The 17,042-nt window shown below is 41.4% G+C and overlaps 2 protein-coding genes across 3 annotated transcripts in view; both read right to left on the bottom strand.

Moving 5' to 3' along the window:
• Nucleotides 1–1,765: 1,765 nt before the first annotated feature.
• Nucleotides 1,766–11,323, bottom strand: swi5 (SWI5 homologous recombination repair protein). Its single transcript, XM_061799143.1, has 5 exons — nt 7,126–11,323; nt 6,817–6,865; nt 6,643–6,746; nt 6,397–6,491; nt 1,766–1,982 (listed from the first exon to the last, which is right to left on the bottom strand). Exons 1-5 carry the CDS (start codon nt 7,227–7,229, stop codon nt 1,918–1,920), a joined length of 417 nt encoding a protein of 138 aa, XP_061655127.1. The 5' UTR covers nt 7,230–11,323; the 3' UTR covers nt 1,766–1,917.
• Nucleotides 11,324–11,662: 339 nt separating this feature from the next.
• The window catches only part of fam163ba (family with sequence similarity 163 member B, genome duplicate a), a 51,572-nt gene continuing 46,192 nt past the window's right edge, over nt 11,663–17,042 (bottom strand). For both annotated transcript variants that reach the window (XM_061799142.1, XM_061799141.1), the window contains one exon: nt 11,663–16,067. In XM_061799142.1, the coding sequence (XP_061655126.1) occupies nt 15,615–16,067 (453 nt within the window). In that variant the 3' untranslated portion in view covers nt 11,663–15,614. The remainder of the gene's footprint in view (nt 16,068–17,042) is intronic.

Here is a 17,042-nt window from a genome sequence, read left to right on the forward strand (position 1 = left end):
GACTGGCAAATGTTTTCTCGATTATTCCCTACACAAGTGAGGGGTTGCCATCTGGGTGACCACCCTTCACCCACCTCCTGGCTCCACCCTGGTTTGGGAGCCCGAATATGATAATTTCTGAAACCAGGTCCCAGAGTATTGACAGAGTTGTTTTTTTTTCCAATCATTTTTACGTTTCCTCCACACAGAACCGGCATTTTGGGAGACCGAAACAAGGAAGGGCATAATGTTTGGTGGTCTTGGCGGTGTACAAAACACACACACATAACTCAAGACAGGGAGGACAAGAGTAATAAAAAAAAAAAAGTGGTCAGACTTCAAAGTAGATTTTCCCCCATAGCCCCCCAAAAGGATTAAAGCCCATCGACAGTGTTATAGTGCTACTATAGTGGGTGCAGACACACAGAGGAACACACAAATATCATCCCTCATCGGGAATGCAAATTTTGCCAGCGTAATGTCACAAATGAAGGGACATTAACATACAGACGAAGCTGGGAAAGCAATCCAAAATAGATCTCCACCCAGATGATATGGGTTTGTTCAATGAATGTGCTAAAAATACGCCCCACTCCTTTTTCAGTTGTCAATCAAATAGCTTTGCAGGCCTACAGTGTGTGCTCAAATGTCGGTAGTGTGAGCCACAGGCTGAATAACGTGTGCCGCTGTGTTTAATAAACAAACTTTCCCAGAAGTGTCTCTGCTATGTGGACCCACACACAACACAAAACCGAGTGAGGCGGTAACTTATTGGACGAAGCAGACGCTGGTGAGCCTACTCCAACTATGGCCTGGAATGCACCCATTAATGACAGAACTGATATCCCTTATCAATCGTTGGTGGTGTCTTCAACAATATAAGTCTAAAGGAGGTATACGTAAAAAGAAACAACAATATTATTATATGCTGGGATCTGATACATGCATCAACAGTTACGCTTCAAAATAAAAACATAAGAGTAGTTTTATCCTCAAAAGTAGACCAAAGAATCTTCAGTAGTTTTGGAGCTATATGTAGTCAAAGAGCATCTGAAGGCCACAAAAATGCCTGTGCTGCTCCAGTGGAGAAAACCCACAAACTGTGTTTAAGACGGCGGACGACTGGTTAGAGCGTCTGCCTCACAGTTCTGAGGACAGGGGTTCAATCCCCGTCCCCACCTGTGTGGAGTTTGCATATTCTCCCCGTGCCTGCGTGGGTTTTCTCCGGGCACTCCGGTTTCCTCCCACATCCCAAAAACATGCATAGTAGGTTGATTGAAGAGTCTAAAATTGCCTGTAGGTGTGAATGTGGGTGCGAATGGTTGTTTGTTTGTATGTGCCCTGCGATTGGCTGGCAACCAGTTTAGGGTGTACCCCGCCTCCTGCCCGATGATAGCAGGGATAGGCTCAAGCGCTCCCGCGACCCTTGTGGGGAGAAGCGGCTCAGATAATGGATGGATGGATGGATGGATGTGTTTAAGACAGATAAGGACACACCCCACTCTGTCGATACTCAACATGTCAGACAAGCCAAACCAAATTGGTGATTTAATTTAGTGAGGAAACTTTTTTGTAGGGCGCCATGGAGCTGTACTTACCATACAGCTTCATCAACGCTGGGAATTAATTTGAACAAGACAAGAAATACACTTACGCCTATTACTTTGTAAAAGTACTGTACACCAAAAGTGGCTGAATGGTGGGATGCTGTCAGTTGAAACTATTCTAAGGAAAGGTGTAAAACCATTGTCAGTGTAAAACCCATAACATACAATGCATCAACAAATGTTATTTAACATTTTTTTTTTTATATAAATAATAAACATGTCAGGCAAGTAACTGTGTTCTCATACACTCTTGTTTAGATAAATGTCCAACAAATTAAAGCTGACAGTGGGCTCCACTTTACAAACATTTTCAAAATGGTTCTTTTTACTGTTAGTCCCCCAGTTCCAGACTGAAGTGGCTGTAGAGGTCTCGTGTGGTGGTCCCACGTAGAGCAGCTGCAACAAACAGCAAAGCAGGAGGAGTAAGTAAAACCTGCATTTGACTTATGTCAGGGTCAGCTATCTATGATTCATTTTACAAATAATTTGGTAATTAATTATTTGAAGAAACAAGAACAAAAAAAACAAACAAAAAAACAAAAACCGAGGGACCACTTGGAAGCCGAAAGCTGCGTCTCTTTTTAAGGAAATGAGCCTAAAGAAGCAGCTCTCAAAAACAGCCAAAATTCCCATTGCTGATTTGGTGAGATTGGTGTTAGTATTCTGAGAGGTTAGGGGACATTTGAAGAGTTCACATGCAAAAGCAGACATCTCCATTTTTTGTGAATTGAGTCAAATGATTTTTTTAAAATATCTGGTTCCGGTTTAGGACGGCACGGTGAGAAACTGGATAGGACATCTGCCTCACAGTTCTGAGGACCGAGGTTCACGGCTGGCCTCGCCTGTGCGGAGTTTGCATCTTCTCCCCCTGCCTATGTAGGTTTTCTCCAGGTACTCCGGTTTTTTCCCACATCCCAAAAACATGCATGGTAGGTTCATTGAAGACTCTAAATTGCCAGTAGGTGTGAATGTGAGTGCGAATGGTTGTTTGTCTCTCTGTGACCTGCGATTGGCTGGCAACTAGTTCAGGGTGTACCCCGCCTCTCGCCTGAAGATAGCTGTGATAGGCTCCAGCACCCCCACGACCCTAGTGAGGTTAAGCGGTATGAAAAATGAACGAATGAATGTTAGTTCAAGAGATTGTTCTAGTACACTCACCTGTTTTTTTTGTTTTGTTTTTTTAATTCACAAAGCACAATACCTACCATTTCTATGTACAGTAATTTTATAGTTATGTGGAAAATTTTGGACTTGACTCTTTTTCAACTAAATTATTTTCTCGTCTTAATTTGCGATGAAATGACAAACACCTCTTTAAAATACATCTTCAGTAAAAGTTAGATTTTATCCAAATTGGCATCGTAATTGTTTAGTACATATTAAGTTACAATACCCTAAATAATAAGTATTAGCGTTAAACCAGAACCCATCCATCCATTTTCCGTCCTGCTCATCCTCACTAGGGTCGGGGCGTGCTGGAGCGTATCCCAGCTGACTCTGGGCGAGAGATAGGGTGCACCCTGAACTGGTCGCCAGCCAATCGCAGGGCACATATAAACAAAAATCCATTTTCACTCACATTCAGACTCACAGGGAATTTAGAGTCTTCAATTAACCTACCATGCATGTTTTTGGTATGTGGGTGGAAACCGGAGTACCCGGGGAAAACCCATGCAGGCACGGGGAGAACATGCAAACTCCGCACAGGCGAGGCCAGCCGTGAACCTCGGTCCTCAGAACTGTGAGGCAGATGTCCTATCCAGTTTCTCACCGTGCCGTCCTAAACCGGAACCAGATATTTTTAAAAAATCATTTGACTCAATTCACAAAAAATGGAGATGTCTGCTTTTGCATGTGAACTCTTCAAATGTCCCCTTTAAAGGTTGGACTCGACTTAAGAAACTCCATAAGATGTCCACTGGGACACAGTCGTCGTCATGTACATCCATGCATTTGTAGTAAAAAAAATAAGTGCACCCCTAGAGATGTACAATGCCGTGGCTGACAGATGAACATGGCGAGAGACAAAGTGACAGTTGTCTCTGGCGAGTACTACAGAGCATTTCGTCACGTCACCATTCACTCGCTACACGCTGCACCCCCATGTCCACCCCCTTAGAGTGACAGCGTGTAGCGTGTCAAACTCAGTGTCCAAGCACGGGCACTTTGTGAAAGCGAGTGTTGAAAATGAGTGAGCGAGGTGTGTGAGGTGAGAGAGGGAGGAAGTTGCTGTGTGTTTGTATTAGACTGTACGCATGTGTGTGTAAATGACGGACAGAGGTGGCGATTGTGCCTAAGTGTTGTAAAAGACGGCCATTGTGCTGGAGGGGAAAAGCTACCTCTATTTACAAAGGCGTCATTCTTGACGTGACTTTAGGGTGTGCTGTGGGAGAAACAAGCTTTGAAACCCTAAAACTAAAAAGAGAACACTGGTGGAGATGTCAGCTTGTCATGTGTGTGTACAAAAGTGAGTAAAATGATACATACTGGCTGTGACTCGTCCAAACTTTGCTGACAGTTAGGAAGGTTTAAATTAGACAAACTTCCGCATTTTCAAGCAGTCGTTTGAGCTTGTAATTTCTAAACACTGCCCCACAATCATCTGAATAAATCCTGGAATGAAGATGACTTATCTACGCCTATAATGCATTGTGAAACCACATTCAGTGGATGGTTTCAAAATGATACTAGTCAAAATAACTTCTATTACACTACACTATAAGAGAGCTATTTGATGTAGGAGAAGTAAAAGTAGCATTGTAATATTAAATACTGTTTATATGTATACTGTACAAAGGACACGTTCTTTAATTTCCCTGGAGAGAAACAACACTCTGATGACATCTACTGGCCCACTCTAGAAGAACTACCGTCAAAACTAATTTGACTAATGAATGGCAAAACTGGGATTTTTCCATGTTGCAGTTCTGTATAATCAGGACTAGCCTACACTGGAGTTTGGCAAATTTTCCACACAAGAGGTGAAACGGAAGAACCGGCAAGTACAAGCCTCGGCCTTTTACATAGAAACAGCAAAGTGTGACATTACTTTGCCACATCCGCAGCATTCTGGATACCACCACCAGAGGCAGAATATAGACAATTTTCCTGTGATGTCACTTCACACATCACTCGCAGTGGTCATTTTGGAGGTTGATGCATTGTTTTGTTTTATTGCTTACTGAATGTTTGAATAGAAACATTTGATTGATTGCCAACGTCAAAAAGAAAAAATTGAAATAATGTTGCATTGTCAGGATGGAAAAATACAAGTGGGAAGGACAAATTTTCAGTTCAACGTTTATCGGCACCAATTTGGAATCAGGCTGAGAAGACTGAACATTTGTCAAGGAAGAGATTTCACAAATCAGCCGAGCTGATCTCATTCTGGCCAGATAACCCGGCCTGTGCTTGTTCTGAACAATTCGTTGAAGGTAAGCTGTAATGCTTAGTTATGCAAGAAAACGCATGTTACATACATACATCCATCCATACAATGTAATGGACATTATAGTACTGTTTTTACCACATTTAATGTAAACAGGAGATCTGTGTAGGAAAATGAGCCTACTGCAGGACTTATTTTACGATGCCAGTTTTACATACTGTATCTCCATTTTCAATGTTTACATTTTACTTCAGCACTCGTTACTAACACAGATTTATAAAATATATTAATTAGGGCTGCACGATATTGGGAAAAAATGACATTGCGATTTTTTTTGTAAACCTGCAGTATAGATTGCAGGATAACATACTGGCACTTGTGACGTGAAAACCAGCACACGTATTTTTGGGACAGTTTATAATAGATTCAGTAGAAAGTAAACGTAATGTATACTGAGATATATGTGTTAAGTCTACCTCTATTTAAATGCATTGTACTGTAGTATTGAGAAGGTAAGCGTCCAGCCAGACATGAAGGTAAAATAAAAAAAATTCATGCCCAGTTATAATGTAGTACGTATATTAGCACAAACCTAACAGTATCGCTTCTATTCAATCTGTCATTTTACACATATGTTTTGACATAAGATGCATGCATTAGTAGTTCTATATTTGAGTGCATTAATTTAAACGACACACACTGCTGTGTGTACCTTGTGCCTGGATCAGACTACAAGATTTTAGGCCCTTTGTTGGCCCGATTTGCTATCGTGGCTGATTTCCCAGATCGGGCCCGACATACTGTATTTTGTCAGGAAGGGAAGTACCAACTACTAACATCATGAACATGTTTTCCAATTTTCACTTCTTGTACAGTAGGTGCAATGAAGAGCCATGTGTCCAAATACTTTTCAGAATCATCTTTATTTGCCAACTATGTCCAAAAAACAGTCTATTTTCTTTTTTGTTCACATTATTCATGCAGATTGTGGTGTCACTGGATTAAACATGAACCTCTCTGAAAATGACATTGGCAGTAGATGGCTGTTTAATCATGATGCTACCAGGCTCCCATGCCACTTTTAGCCATAAAGTGTGTTTACTCTAAACAGCTGTCTCAAATGTTCCCAAAGCCAGAGTAGTGTTTGTTTAGAATGCTGCAAGAGGTCAACTCGCCCCTCACAGCCTGGAATTTCTCTCTTTAGATAGTATGGATTTTTAGATAATGGAATCCCTCTATTACGTAGTTGTATAATTAGAGTACTATAGTATATAGATTTTTTTTAAATGTGTAATCAAATAATTTCCAGATACTTTACAGAATCATATAAACAGTTCAGTATAAAGTACATTGTTATTTTATATCTACAGGTACATCCATCAGCGTATCGATGTGTAGTGTGTATATGATCATTTTTCATACCTATTCTGCCCAGGAGAGACTGTCCAATGTCCTTGATGTCATTGTACTCATGCAACATATCAATGTGATAATCCAGCTCCTCCACTTTGTATCCTCTGCGGAAACACAACTTTATTTTATCCAGAATGAAGACTGCAAATGAATGTCATGGTGTTATGTTCCATCATTCCCCTGAAATAAATACTGACAAACTGCTGGCATGACATGCTCACTCCATTTTAAAGGAACAAAAGCAACTGTACTCACTCCAACTCCAGCTGTGCAATGTCAGCATCCAGCTGCATTCGCCTCCTCTCCAGCTCCTCCGCCTCTTCGTCAGGACTCACTTTACAAGTCCTGGTTGCTTGACCCTGTGAATCACAACAAGAACATTTTTCATATTTGATCATGTCTTTGGCTTTGACTGAGGTGGGTACTCACCGGTGATTTGAAGTTAGCGTGTACTTTCCTTAACTTTGAAAACGGAGTTCTATGAGGACAAGGAATTTTAGAGAGGGCATTTTCATGGATGCTGATTGAAATAACATGAAACGAATGGACAAGTAATTGACTTGGTAAAGTAAAAGTGGAACTGAAAAACGTTACACTAACTATGACATAGTTTCATACAATCGAAAGTATATAGAAAAAGTGTCAAGGATACAGCTTGAAAAATAAAAAGGCAAGTCTTTCAGATGCCATATGGTAATCACAATACGGTCGAACTTTTTAAACGTCAATAAAATTAACCTTTTCAGCGGTCTTCTCTTTAGGTCATTCCCTTCTGGTGTAGAAATTGGGCTTGTTGACTTATTTTGTTCCGCAATATCTTCAGACGGTTGTTCTAAATTCATATTTACTAGACGTTAGTAGTTTGTTTGCACTGCAGACGACAGCCGTTGCACAGAGAGGAACCGGAAGTTCCCGCCTGGCGGGTTGTTGTCACACTTAAATGTGATTGGTTGTCAAAACTCGAGAGGCGGACCTTTGTCGACTTCGCCTACTACGGCGGCCGAGAAAAGTAAATGTTTACTGAATACAACAAATTGCACTGCCTGAAATGGAATACATTCAGAATCAAGCAGCATATTGGATATATAAAGAAGTAGATTAAATAACTGGCCACAAACATACTGGATGAAACAGTCCTTTTTGATGCAACCACCAGAGGGCAACAAATTACCAATTCAAATGATTCTGACGCTCGAGTCCCTCTCCCTTTGGCCTCTCCAGGTCCCCGTCACTCTCCAATAAGAAGAATGTTGCATTATCAGAAAGCCACACTTCATGTGGTAATCTACAGCCATGCCTCTCAGACTGATTCACCGCCACCGGGCGCTCTAAAGCTAAATCACTGGCGGATTAACAAAGCAAAAGGTCAAGTTCAGTAGTGTGCAAGACACACACACACACAGGAGCCTAGAATTTTACAACACACATTTGGGCCTGGAGATGTTCACCACGGTTCATTGGGTAAGTGGAGGAAGGGGAGTGCGGTGAAAGATTTAGCTTTTAAAACAGCAAGAGGAACGAGGTCTCACGGAGTGAGGAAGAAATATGGAGAAAATGTGCCGGTACTGGCCAGGGAGGACATAAAATCAAGTCCATTCAGTTTTTTGTCTTCGGGATTCATTGCTTATTTATTAGTTTGTACAAAGACAGAAAGGGTGGGGATGAAAAATTCAGACAGGAGACATGGCCTTTTTCTCCTTTTAGAAATATTACGCACACTGGCTTCTAATGGCTCATGCATGGCGTTGTTTATGTGTGAGAGATGGACGACTGAGATTTCATCCCCCATCTGATACAGCAGCACTGAGATTAAACCAGGGTTCTGCTCCACATTCCCAACAAATACAGCGCATATGAAGCAGCTGTTTTTGTTTATGCTCACGTGTACACTCACTAGACACAACATTAGGTTCACCTCCCAAAATCGAATTAGATCAAATACAGAAGAGCTGTATCAAATGTCAAGAGAGGTTTTACCCCAACGTGACTACATAATAATGAAAAAAATACACGACACAGTGTGGTTCTTCACCATCCGTGTACTATACTAAAAATATTGTTAATTTAATCTGGCACTATTATTTGCTTTATAAAAGGATAAAAACTTGTACATCCATCCTTTGTAATAACATTATGCTGGGTGTAAATGGCCTGCAGTATTGCTTGTAAACATTGTCATTTGACGATCACGGAATCTAACGTACTTAAATTCATTTTTAAACAATTCAAATATACAATTTTTGTTTATTTATTTTGTTTAAATTAAACGTCTGTTTCTGGAATGTGGGCGAGCAAGGGGTGAACGGGCCTGAGCCAGGATTTGAACCCTGAACCTCACAACTGTAAGACAAACATGTTAACCACTAGTACGCTGTGTTTCCCCTGCCTCCAATTTTACTGGGGTTTTTTTTCATTTATTTTATCTGAATAATTTTTTCAGGTTTATGGGCTGAAATGATTAAATAATTCAAAATTTAAAAAGTCAGCTCAGCCCCTAGTTTTTTATTCAAACCGTGTATATCACAACATATGGTTTGAAAGTCATTTTAATTTGCACCTGTAGTGTCATCAAGTGTGACAACATAACATGTATGAGCTTTTTGTACTGAATCCCCATTTGGGGATAAAGAAAAAGCAATGGAGCAGGAAGACAACGGTTAGCAGCGTTTGTTGGAAAGCTTGCTATCCATCATCTTCATAATTCATGTGCATCTCAGCCACTCTGCTGTGCTGCATCTCAATTCCACGGCTGGAGAATTATAGTGAGGGGAACAAACAATAGGCACATGCTGATAAACACAAAAACTATAGGAGTACAAAGTACCTTCTGTACATCTCAAAGAGCATGCTTCACGCTTTGCTCACACGCTGATGTATTTGCATCTAAATGGTTAATGCTTTATTTACAGCACAAACTCATCGACTCATGTGAGTAAGCCCACGTGTAACAATGCATGTTATGTACAAACTGTCAAGACTGCTCTTTTTAGATGGAACAAAATGAGGGGAAAAAAACACATTCAAAAGGGTTTTGCGGGCTTTGGTTAGACGACCAGCTGAGACAGCTGTCAGCAGAGGAGAGAAGCTCACATTGAATATTATTGCGCGCACGCACGCACTAACTCTAATGGGCAATTTAGAGTCTTCACTGAACCTAAAATGCACGTTTCTGGAATGTGGGAAGAAGCCAGATTGAACTTTACCCACAAGAGGGCCGTTTTGAACCCACGACCTGACATGCTCACCACTACCCCAACTTGCTGCCAAACAGACAGGGTTCATTTTGAGAGAGAGAGAGAAAGGACCTCTGTCTGTCCTGTGCGGGCTTTGCATGTTCTCCCTGTGCTTGCGTAGGTTTTACGTATTTGGGCACTCCAGCTTTCTCCCACATTCCAAAAACAATGCATGTTCTGTTGATTGAAGACTGGATGTTTGTACACGTGCCCTGCTACTGACTGGTGACCGACCAGTCCAGGGTGTACACTGCCTCTCACCCAAAGTCACCAGGGATAAGATGCAGACATGTGGTGCAGAAATAAAATCATATTAAATTAAATTGAATAAAATACATTTAAATTAGATTAGAAATTGGTCAGCATAGCGCACAAGTGGGTAACGCGGGTAACACCATCCTGCACTTGTTTATGCATACTAGTGTTTGATTATGGTTCTCTGCTGCTGTCTGGTCACTGTTTGTTGATAATGAGACCACATCTGCTCCTCATCTCTATACACGAAGGAAACAAACTATATCATGGTTTGTTTCACAGCTGTCTGCTACATGCTGTTTGTTCCGTGTGAGATATTTAAACAAAGAAGCCAGTCATCCGGCGAGTATTTTGTGTTGCAAGTCAAACGGCAGACACGGCACAGAGTTAAACGTTACCATGGGAGCCCAGTGTGGACTGTCAAAGCTCTGAGCAGATCAGCAGTGATGGAAGTGAGTTTGCAGTTGGCACACAGCTCCAGTCGGACGTCAGGTGGAGGCGCCCGTTTGTCAAGACGGCTAACTAAGATTAAAAAGCAACCTGACAGCGAGACGAGGAAATGATAACTGCAGCCTTTACAGGAGGGAGTTATTTCAACAATGAAGTGATTGAGTCACAGAGGAAAGCGGACTATAAAAAAAAAAATAACGATCCGGGAGAGGAAATAGATGCACTTATTAGAAGCGTCAGTCAGAGCTAATGAATGAGAGATAGCACAGAAGACTGTGACAGATGGGGGCGTGTGAGGAGCCTCCCTGCCACAGACATGAATGGACACTTTGTGATGACATTAATGCAATAGCTACATCCAGACATGAAAAACCTTTCAGATGATCTCTTTTTGATACTATTCTATCCACACTTACTTCTTCGAGATGAACAGTCTAAAACTGTTCATTCCACCACCAAATATGACTTAACTAGGGGATACTCTTAGTTGCCTCATGTTTCAGCTACTGTATGTCATATTGTTTCAAGTGTTCTTACTGTTTTCATAGTGTGTTGTGTAAGTGAGATGACTAACACAGCACGCCACGTACAAGTACATAACCATATCTCCAGTCGATCTTTTGGAGACATCTAATAACCCGAGATTTGCTGACATATATTGGAAGGGGGTGAAAATGCTCAAACTCGCCCTGCTTATTGGTATGCGTGTACCCTACTTTATGGTCAAACAACCAGAGAATTAATGCATTCCAACCGAAAAGATTTGAGACGTGTCTTGGACTGAAGCTCAAAGATCTGAGACGTCGCTTAGACTTGATACCTGACTTGGACTGAAGATCAGAGACCGATTTCCGACTTAAGAAAAAAAAATAAATAAATTAAAAAAAAAAAATGTCCTCAAATGACAACTGAAGTGAACTGAAGCCCAATGACCAAAGAACTGACTTTAACTGTAACCCAAGGAATGGAGACCTAAACTTCTCGCTCCAACTTTTGGACTTCAGGTCAAAAGACCCATCTGGAGCACAATTCAAAGACATGAAACATATTTAAGAAGGGTACAAATTTTAACATCTTAAAATTATTTTTAAAATGTGACGGACCGCACACGACAAGAAAAAATGAGTGTGCTTACTGCTCCAATAGTACGTGGTATACTTGAGATGACCAACACACCACACTCATAACAATCTATGTGTTATGGTATCAAGACTGACGTGAGAGGCAGCATGGTACCGCAAAGGAATCCAGAGTCCCGAAAAAGTAAAAGAAGTGGTACTACTAGATAAAAATATAAAATAGACAACCTTTTACCTTATCTGACAACTACAATGTGGTTGCAAACTCTTGTCATTTTTATTGTGATGTATGACTTAGGGGACACGTTACACAAACACACATAGTACAACCACTTGCTCCTCTATTTGAGTCCAACAACAGCATAAGCTTCAGCAAGCTTCCTAGTTGGCTATCGTTCCATTTTACGTCACAATCACAGAGTCCAGTATTGACCACATGAAGGATATGCAATCATAAATACTGATCAAGTTTTTAATATTTACGGTTGTTAGCCCAAACAAGGGAAAATCCCTTTTAACACATCACAGGAAAATTGCTCAGGATAATCTTTTACAAACAACCTATAATCAGTTTTCAGCTGACTTTGATTAGAGTTGTTTTGAAAATGCTAAGATTCTGGCCGATATTAGACTTTACTTGGACTTACAGTAAGTGGAAGACTGGATTTAAACAGCAAAGTTGAAATCATACTATTCATATTTTTGCTCCTCTCACTGGTAAAATATGGATATTGGTCATGGCAGCATGAAGAGGCATATAGGCATATATAGGTATGATAAACCTTTTTGGGGGTGGGGGGGTCAATTTCTCGCTGATTTTTGCTGTTCGGGGGCAGGGCCCGGTCCCTATCCTCAAAGAATAGTGGGGGAACACTGTACACACATGTATCTATAGACAAAACAATAAAAAAAGGTGCAGTCAATCAAAGCTAGAAAAAACAAAAGACAATTACATTATGTGGATGCATGGACCTTCCATGAATGATTGCTAATTGGACTTTAATCAGAGATTTTCTTTTAACACTATTTTATTATCAACATTGTGTCTGTTAGCCAGATATCCAATTAAAACAAGGACATAAACGTGTCTGTTGTACTTCAGGAAAACAAAACAGCTGGTTCATGGAACAAACAGAGTAATTCAAATACTTTTGACGTAAAAGCAACACTGCATTTGGAGACATATCTGTAATAATCCAAATAATACTAACAAGAATCGAGTCTGTCGCCTTCGTTATGGCACCAAGTTCACTGTGCACCCGTCTTATCGCTTAATTAACAAGGAAAGCATAACATTGTTTGTGTATGTATTTGCAGGAAAGCACGTCAATTACTCCAAGTTTGATCCTTTGGAAAAATAAATGAGCTTGCCCTGTAATATGATAAACAGAGAGAGAGAGAGAGATAGAAAGAAGATGTACAATAGCATCCACTTGAAGAGGGGAGGGCGGGTGTCCAGAGTAGTCGCGCCCGCTCTCACTTCCTCTTTGTCATCAAGCCGTAATAAATTCCACTCATTAAGAGCATCAAAATTCAAAAGCCGCTCCTTCTTAGTCCGAGCGGCAGCACTCCACAAGGCCAGTCAGTGGAGCAGGAATACTCCTTAGTCTGATGTGTCAGGAGTGGAGAGAAAGTGGCCTGTTAAATATTTAGGGAAGTGCGTTCAAAGCTAGATAAATCTTCAGCGTGTGGATCAACAAATCAAAGACAACAGAAAGAAGAAAGACTGGGAGAGTCCATGAAGCTTCAGTAAAGGGGAGAGGAGAGTCAAGTCTCTTATATAGGAATAATCCATGTGGTAAAACTGTTGTTTCATCACAGTTCTGGTTATGACGGAAACCAGTACGATGCTGTCACCCTTTAAACAAAACATATTCAGCATTATTGCTGCCGATTAGCACATGGGTGACATTGTTAATTTTTTTTTTAAGGAGAATAATATATGGCTGCGTTCCTATAAGAATTTCGAATGATTTCAAGGATTATTTTTAACCACAGAAAATAAAATTTCTAATCATTGAAACATAATCGGCAATAGCGTAATATTCTTTTTGTTCGTTATATCTTTTTTTAGGAGTGAAATATACTTTCAGTTCATTATCTTTTTGTTTCTTTTTTTAAAACAAGTTTTATTATAATTACCTTTCAGGTTGAATAACCAAGATAAATACTGCTCTGTACTTAATGACTTTTTTTTAAAATAAGCTGTGTGCAATATTCTGTCTATTTTCATAATGTAATGATTTCCACAAAGTTAGTAAACATGGTTCGTTGGCCTCTAAAGTTAGCAAATATGGTTCCTTGCCCTACAGTTACCATATACAGTTCATAAATTGACCAAATATTGTACCATGCACTATAAAGTTAGTAAATGGGATTTGTCACCAACTACGGTTCCTTGCCCTTTACCATTACCAAATACAGCTCATTTCCCTATGAAATTGCCAAATATGGTTCTTTGCCGCCGGCACGGTGGAAGTGGTTAGCACATCTGCCTCACAGTTCTGGGGACCGGAGTTCAAATCCGGCCTCAGCCTGTGTGGAATTTGCATGTTCTCCTGCATGGGTTTTCTCCGGCCACTCCGGTTTCCTCCCACATCCCAAAAACACGCGTGGTAGGTTGATTGAGGACTCTAAATTGCCCGTAGGTGTGAATGTGAGTGTGAATGGTTGTTTGTTTCCTGCCCTGCGATTGGCTGGCGACCGGTTAAGGGTGTACCGAGCCTCCCGCCCGAAGATGGCTGGGATAGGCTCCGGCAGCCCGTGACCCTAGTGAGGATAAGCGGTAAAGAAAATGGATGGATGGATGGAGGGTTCCTTGCAAATATGATTTTGTTCATCCTTATATGGTTCTTTGCCCTTTGAAGTTAGCAAACCTGGTTATTTTCCCAAGAAGGGTACAAATTATGGTTCCTTGTCTGATCAAGTTATGGTTCCATGCCCTATAGACCTACCAAATATGCTTCCTTTCCCAGTAAAGTCACTAAATATGGCTTCTTTGCTTTGTAAAGTTACCAAATATGGTTCCTTGCTCTGAAAGGCCATCAAATCTGTTTCCTTACCCTTTAATATCACCAAATATGTGTCCTTTCTTTTTAAGGTTACCAAATATGGTTCCCTTCATTTACAAAGTTACCAAATAGGGTTCCATTCCCTATGATGTCTTCAAATAGGGTTCCTGGCCCTTATAATGTCACCAAATGCAGGTCCTTTTCTATTATGATTAAAAAATATTCTTCCTTGCCCTGTAATGTTAAATACGTTTCCTTACCATCATCAAATATGCTTAATTGCTGTATTAAGTCACCTTAAGTTACCAGATCGGGCTTCTAGCCCTATAAAGTCACCAAGTACAGTTCCTTGCCCTATAGAGTCATCAAATGTGGTTCCTTGCCTAATAATGACCTACAAAATGCGGAATTCTTATAACCTTACTACAACAGCTATGAAATGTTGGCAAAATGAGCATTTTTATGGCAAAAATACATTGAAAAATATACTTTGGAATGAATTAGCAATTTTGGTGCAGTTTTTTGTACCATTCCCTACTAAATTCTTGCAAGAACGTGTTGAAGGATTAAATAGTTATACATTCACAGTCATGTGAGCATATAACGGTCAGATTCACACTACTGCTCTGGACATCCATCTACAAAGTACACTGACAAGATTTTTGGGAAAATAAATAGACGATTTCTATCTTTTCCGCGAGCCCTTTATGTCATTTCAACATCACAGCCAAAGTGAAATCTATCTGCAGAAAAAAGGCACCCCCGTCCCACTGGCGCTGAATTATGTTTCATAATCTCCATAATCTGTGTATGGAGGAGGAGACAGATCCTTCCATGGCAGGGAAACACTGCTCCTAATCATATTTTGCTTTTTTGTAGCAGCTAGGGCAGAGAGAAAAACCCTGACCGTGATGTCATCCCGGAGAAGAGGGCTCGGACTATATAAATTACGTTTTGTAATCTTTTACAAAAGCATTATCAAGCCAAGGAGTTATATAACAACTGAAATACTTCAACCTTCAAAGTCACAAACTCAGTGTGGCGTTCCGGGTGAAAGTGAGTTCCTCGACCTGATCATAGCAAATTGTGTCCTGAGAGCCAGTTGAGCGTCCAAAGCGCATCAGATGATACCGAATTGGACTAGAGGGATCACAATGACATTGAACAGAGCCATCTTTTAGTCTAGCTTGGAGGCTCAGCTAAACATCAGTGCTGATGCTACAGCTGCGAGTGAACATGTCCCTCATGGTGACCGAGCGGGCCAAGTGGGGCTTACGGTAGTTGGAAATGTTGACGGGCACGGGCAGTTCCATGTCCGGCTGTTGCTGGGGCGGGGGCATGCTGCGGTAGCTGACCCGCTCGCCACCGTTCCTCAGGCCATCGGCTTGGTGGTGGACCGGCGGGGGAGCGGGGGGCTGCAAGTAGAAGGGAAGCTCGTAGTGGGTGCACGACGGACAGAACGTTTGCGAGCGTGTCAGTTTTCGGGCCAGCGGCGGGGTGGGGAAGAGGGCGGGACCATTGGGAATGGAGGAGGCGGCGGCCGTGGCCGCCACAATGTTGTGATTAGAGTGGACCGGCGGCAGGCGCGACGTGACAGCAAAGTCCGGCTCCTCCTCCTCCGACTCGGACTCCTCCTTTTTACAGCAGTAATACTGGAGAGGAGAGGGAGAGACAAGAATTCATGTAAAATATTAAAGGCGCACACAGGAAAGATCAGGGAATGTTCAAATGGACACTGAAGGAAATCAGGGAACAGAAAAGGTGGATCTCAATGCTGTAAGCATCACAGTAAAATTAAGATTTGGCAATTTAGTTTAAATGGCGGCTGTGTGTATAAATAGACAAAATATGGTTCCTTGCTCTCAAGTGTGAGGTCAAAAACATTGCTTCTTGTCTTTTTACCAAATGTGCTTCCAATTAACCCAACCAAATATGCTTCTTTGCTCAACAAAATTACCAAAATATAGTTTCCAAAAAATGGTTCTGTGACCTTTAAAGTCAGCATTTATGGTTCTTGTCCTATAAATTTACCAGATATCTTGCTCTATAAAGTCACAATTTGTTTCCTTGCGGTATGAGGATTCACACACATATTCTCTCGTATGCTTAAGTCACAAAAGGCGCGCATCTCCACGCTTTTCTGACTGCGCCGACTTCTGCCGTCCACTTAATTCTATCATATGCGTACCTCACGTTCCCTCTCATATCTGGCCGAGATAAGACTTAAGCGCGTTTCCTCATCCGCACTCGAGAGCCTGTAGTAAGTCTAGCGCTCCATGAAGGTGAAACATCATATTGCATGTTTTGATTTAGTTAACTGCTCCCGTGCTCTGACCGTTGGTGACGGCCCGGCAGTTGCCTCGTTCTGACAGTGTGGAAGACACCTGGCCCATATATGCTCACCGACTGCCCAACAGCCGTAAATATGTCCCTACCACGTTGCGCCGATCGACGGCTGAACATCAACATATTTTGTCATATAATTAGCGAAGACAACTTCAGCGCCAGCAGATCATTTTTCATGCACCTGCGAGGGGCATTTTCAATTCAAACATGCTGCATGTGGGCGGATAATGTCTGAAATCTCCGCTGCACAGTCTGGACTACTGCAGTCATCTTAATGGCGC

This window comes from Phyllopteryx taeniolatus, chromosome 15 (assembly GCF_024500385.1).
Source record: "Phyllopteryx taeniolatus isolate TA_2022b chromosome 15, UOR_Ptae_1.2, whole genome shotgun sequence".
NCBI lineage: Eukaryota > Metazoa > Chordata > Actinopteri > Syngnathiformes > Syngnathidae > Phyllopteryx > Phyllopteryx taeniolatus.

Coding starts and splice junctions, on each gene's coding strand:
- swi5 (XM_061799143.1), bottom strand. CDS start 7,229: ATGAATTTAGAACAACCGTCTGAAGATATTGCGGAACAAAATAAGTCA. Junction 6,747..6,816: donor ACGCTAACTTCAAATCACCG/GTGAGTACCCAC, acceptor TGTGATTCACAG/GGTCAAGCAACCAGGACTTG. Junction 6,492..6,642: donor ATTGCACAGCTGGAGTTGGA/GTGAGTACAGTT, acceptor GTGTTTCCGCAG/AGGATACAAAGTGGAGGAGC.